At 40.8% G+C, this 5,201-nt stretch overlaps 1 protein-coding gene across 1 annotated transcript in view; it reads left to right on the forward strand.

Moving 5' to 3' along the window:
- Positions 1-3,989, forward strand: part of zdhhc17 (zinc finger DHHC-type palmitoyltransferase 17) — a 20,504-nt gene extending 16,515 nt beyond the window's left edge. The window contains exons 16-18 of the mRNA XM_027159586.2: positions 1,406-1,563; positions 1,896-1,990; positions 2,252-3,989. Coding sequence (XP_027015387.1) covers positions 1,406-1,563; positions 1,896-1,990; positions 2,252-2,390 — 392 coding nt within the window. The 3' untranslated portion in view covers positions 2,391-3,989. The remainder of the gene's footprint in view (positions 1-1,405; positions 1,564-1,895; positions 1,991-2,251) is intronic.
- The last annotated feature ends 1,212 nt before the right edge of the window (positions 3,990-5,201 follow it).

Genomic DNA, 5,201 nt, shown 5'->3' on the forward strand with positions numbered 1-5,201 from the left:
TTCACCACATCACAGGTTGCCACTGGAGTCATCTGTCACTCCTCCATGATGACATCACACAGCTGGTGGATGTTAGAGACCTTGTGCTCCTCCACCTTCTGTTTGAGGATGTCCCACAGATGCTCAATAGGGTTTAGGTCTGGAGACATGCTTGGCCAGTCCATCACCTTTACCCTCAGCTTCTTTAGAGAGGCAGTGTTCATCTTGGAGGTGTGTTTGGGGTTATCATCATGTTGGATTACTGCCCTGTGGCCCAGTCTCTGAAGGGAGGGGGTCATGCTCTGCTTCAGTATGTCACAGTACATGTTTTGTATGAGTTTTATGGTTCCCTCTGTGACCTGTAGCTCCTCAGTGCCAGCAGCACTCATACAGCCCCCGACCACGACACTCACACCACCAGGCTTTACTGTAGGCAAGACACACTTGTCTTTGTCCTCCTCACCTGGTTGCCACCACACACACTCCACACCATGTAAACCAGATAAGCTTATCTTGGTCTCAACAGACCACAGGACAGGTTCCAGTAACCCATGTCCTTAATCTGCTTGTCTTCAGCCGACTGTTTGTGGGCTTTCTTGTGCATCATCTTTAGAAGAAGCTTCCTTCTGGGATGACAGCCATGCAGACCAGTTTGATGCAGTGTGTGGCCCACACACACACACACCCTCTGGATATGACCCTGACCGTGACAAGACGAGTCACATGACACCGGGGAGAGAAAATGGCTAATTAGGCCCAATATGGACATTTACACTTAGGGGTGTTCTCACTTTTGTGTCCAGTGGTTTAGACATTAATGTCTGTGTGTTGAGTTATTTAGAGGGGACAGTAAATGTAGTACACTGTTATACAAGCTCAACACTCACTACTTTACACTGTTATACAAGCTCAACACTCACTACTTTACACTGTTATACACTCACTACTTTACACTGTTATACAAGCTCAACACTCACTACTTTACACTGTTATACACTCACTACTTTACACTGTTATACAAGCTCAACCCTCACTACTTTACACTGTTATACACTCACTACTTTACACTGTTATACAAACTGAACAATCACTACTTTACACTGTTATACACTCACTACTTTACACTGTTATACAAACTGAACAATCACTACTTTACACTGTTATACACTCACTACTTTACACTGTTATACACTCACTACTTTACACTGTTATACACTCACTACTTTACACTGTTATACAAGCTGAACACTCACTACTTTACACTGGAGCACAGGGTCATTACTTCAGTGTTTTCACGTGTAAAGATATAATAAAATATTTACGTAAATGTGAGGGATGTACTTACTTCTGCTAGTGTGTGTGTGTGTGTGTGTGTGTGTGTGTGTCTGTATAACGCACACTCATGCTGATTGTTGCTGTTCCTCAGACTGGAGGCTGCACTGCTCCAGCAGTTACAGCACAGATGGATTGTGGGTATTTATCACTCAGATTTCTTCCTGCTCTCCTTGGATGTTCTGGATGTTCTTAAACAGTGTGTTCCACTTTATGTGGGTCTCGGTGCTCATCATGTGTCAGCTTTACCAGGTCAGAATACACATCATTTAAAATAAATAAATTCAGTCTCAACTCCCTGACCAACTATTCACCATTAGGTCCATGCCACACCCACCTTACCTGTGTATCTTCATTTCTCACATGTGCATCACATTTCTATTCATGTTCATCACACACACACACACACACTCGTCATACACTTCAGTTTCATACACAAGATGAAAGGTGAACTTGACATGAACAGATCTATGTATGTAGATGATACCCATCTGTCTTCACTTCTTCTCTGGTTAATAAATTAATAAATAAATTCACATTCAACATGATACAGGATAAGCAGGAACCTGTGTGTGTGTGTTTAGATTGCTGGAATTGGGATCACCACTAATGAGCGGATGAATGCGAGACGCTACAAACACTTTAAGGTTACAGCGACATCCATCGAGAGCCCTTTTAAGTGAGTAACGTAGCATTAATAACACACAGGACTAGCAGTCAGTTCTCAACCAGTCATTCTGTGTGTGTGTGTATGTATGTGTATGTATGTGTATATATATATATATATATATATATATATATATATATATATATATATATATATATATATATATATATATATATATATATATATATATGCTCAAGACTTACTTTGGCTCCTCCCCTCCTCTGCCTTCAATAATGCAGTGTGTGTGTGTATGTGTGTGTGCGTGTCTCTCAGTCATGGCTGTGTGAGGAACCTGATTGATTTCTTCGAGCTGCGCTGCTGTGGGCTGCTGAGGCCGACGCTTGTCGACTGGACCACCCAGTACACAATCGACTACGACCAGACGTCCGGCTCGGGCTACCAGCTTGTGTAACACATGAACACAGTGTGTTAGTGAAGGAGTGTGTGAGGGGGTCAGTGTGTGCAATGGGAACAACACCTCACTTCTGCTGGGACTGCTTCCAGAGACTACAGGACACACACCGATGGAACAGTTCAGTTTTACTGCTTAATTAGTCCATTTCTGTCTCGGTTCATTTCATCAGTGACCTATTAGTACTTTATGTTTGGGTGAATGTGTGTGTGTATGTGAGAGATCTTTGTCTATATCTCAGTGCCACCTCCATATTTTCATTTGAGTGTAGACATTAAAGAAAAGCCCAGTGATTGGCTGTAAGATAGGAAAGGGCTGAGTCACTCTGCAGCTCACTGAAAGCCACATGATCGAGCGGATCACCCAGAGGAGGTCTGTGTGACTGATGTTATTGTCTATGATGGACATAAGTGTGTTATAAGTGAGGTGCGTTTCTTCATAATGTGACCATATTTATTTTAACCCTATTTAATAACTGCTGTCTCGTCTGTTTTATTGTCTGTTTTAAAGGGTATGTGATTGTGTATGTATGTGTGTGAGTGTGTGTATGAGTGAGTGAGTGTGTGTGTATGAGTGAGCGTATGTGAGTGTATGACCGAGTGAGTGAGTGTGTACGAGCGACTGAGTGAGTGTGTTCGAGCGACTGAGTGTGTATGTGTGTGTGTGAGTGACATTTTCATGTTCACTGTTTAAAATCTGTTTTAAATTCAGTTATCATGAGGAACTGTGATGAGGCTCCGCCCACTCTTTCCTGCACTGATGCATTTTGCTCATCGTTAACTGGTGATCTTCAGATAGAGCTGTTGCCTTGGTAACACTCCTCTGTTTCCTGTTTGATCTCGGACTCTAATGTAAAATGTGTAAATACGGCCGAATTTCTGTCTGTGATTTTTTTTTATTAATTCTTTTGTTATTGTCAGTGTTAGTCAAAGCTGCTCCTTCATTTTTTACCTTAATGTTTGAAGCCTGTAATATACGCTGTGTGTGTGTGTGTGTGTGTGTGTGTGTGTGTGTGTGTGTGTGTGTGTGTGTGTGTGTGTGTGTGTGTGTGTGTGTGTGTGTGTGTGTGTGAGAGAAGGCGTCTTGCTGCATGAGCGAAGGTCACACAACTCTGTACAGTGAATGTTCAGTATTTACACGTCCCTTATTTTTTGTAATGGTTTACATTTCAAACACTGTGTGTGCATGTTTGAGAGAGAGAGAGAGAGAGAGAGAGAGAGCGTGTGTGTGTGTGTGTGTGTGTGTGTGTGTGTGTGTGTGTGTGTGTGTGTGTGTGTGTGTGTGTGTGTGTGTGTGTGTGTGCATTGTATTTGATGTATTTAAATGTTTCATATAAATAATCAAATTTTGTTTTGCTATTTTTTGCTGGACATTTTTTCCCACTGGTTATAAAAAAAACCTAGAACAAAATATCAGTTACTGTAGAGAGTGAGTGAGTGTGAGTGAGAGTGAGAATGAGAGTTTGTAAAGGCAAAGTTCCCATAATGAATATATTGTCCTTGTCATTTCCTCCATTGTGTCTAAAATCAGCTCAAGCTCTTCAGCATGACTTCATTTTACTGGCTTTAATAAAAAATAAATTTAAATTAAAATAAAAAACTGTTAATAATGTTTTCTGTTCCTCACAGTAACAGTGACTGAATGCTCAGAATAAAATTAGCTATATTATCTTTGTTTACAGAAATGTTATTTAGGGTTTGTGTGTTACTTCCTTCCTGTCTGGCCGCCTATAGAGCACAGACCCCCCGGCTCACTACGGCATGTGCTCATAAATAAGCAGTGAGACGGTGGGTGGGTGGGGGGTATCTATATTAATATATTATGGTTTGTTTCTTTTACTGAGGTTAATTTTCAATTTCAATTCACATTGTCTCAAAGCAGCTTTACAGAAGTATAAAAACAAGGAATAAAAATAAATAAAATGAATATTTAAAGTTTAAAATTGAATTAAAAATATTCATTTAAAATTACACACACATGTATGTATATGTATAGTCAAGCCTGAAATTATTCACACCCCCTGCAAATTCTGACTTAAAGTTACTTTTATTCGACCAGCAAGTTTTTTCTTGATTAGAAATGACACCGGTGTCTCCCAGAAGATAAGACTATGTACAAGAGGCATCATTGTGGAAAAAATTACTACTCATCTTTTATTTACATTTTAACAAAAAGTGGCATGTCCAAAATTATTCATACCCTTCTCAATAGTCAATAGAAAAGCCTTTATTGGCTATTACAGCAATCAAACGCTAGGTTGGAGGGTGTCCTTGCCATCACCCTGATCTTTAGCTCCCTCCACAGATTCTCAATCAGATTGAAGTGAGGACCATTTTTGCTGTGTGCTTTGGGTCGTTGTCGTGCTGAAATGTCCACTGGTGCCCAAGGCCAAGTTTCTCTGCAGACTCCCTGATGTTGTTCTTGAGAATTTTGATGTATTTCTCCTTTTTCATGGTGCCGTTTACTGTGATTAGGTTCCCTGGTCCACCAGCTGAAAAACACCCCCAAAACATTAGGTTTCCACCACCATGTTTGACAGTGGAGATGGTGTTCTTAGGGTTGAAGGCTTCTATTTTACACCAAATGAAAGCTACATCATTGTGGCCAAACAATTACATTTTTCTTTTATCTGACCATAAAACAAAAGACCAGAAGTCTTCTTCTTTGTCCAGATGAGCATTTGCAAAGGCCAAGCAGGCATTTGTGTGCCTTATGTGGAGAAGTGGTGTCCTCCTTGGTCTGCGTCTATTGAACCCAGCGGTGTACAGTGTCCGTTGGACTGTCTGCCTTGAGATGTTGCCCAGATTCCTC

Source organism: Tachysurus fulvidraco, chromosome 19, assembly GCF_022655615.1.
Source record: "Tachysurus fulvidraco isolate hzauxx_2018 chromosome 19, HZAU_PFXX_2.0, whole genome shotgun sequence".
Taxonomy (NCBI): domain Eukaryota; kingdom Metazoa; phylum Chordata; class Actinopteri; order Siluriformes; family Bagridae; genus Tachysurus; species Tachysurus fulvidraco.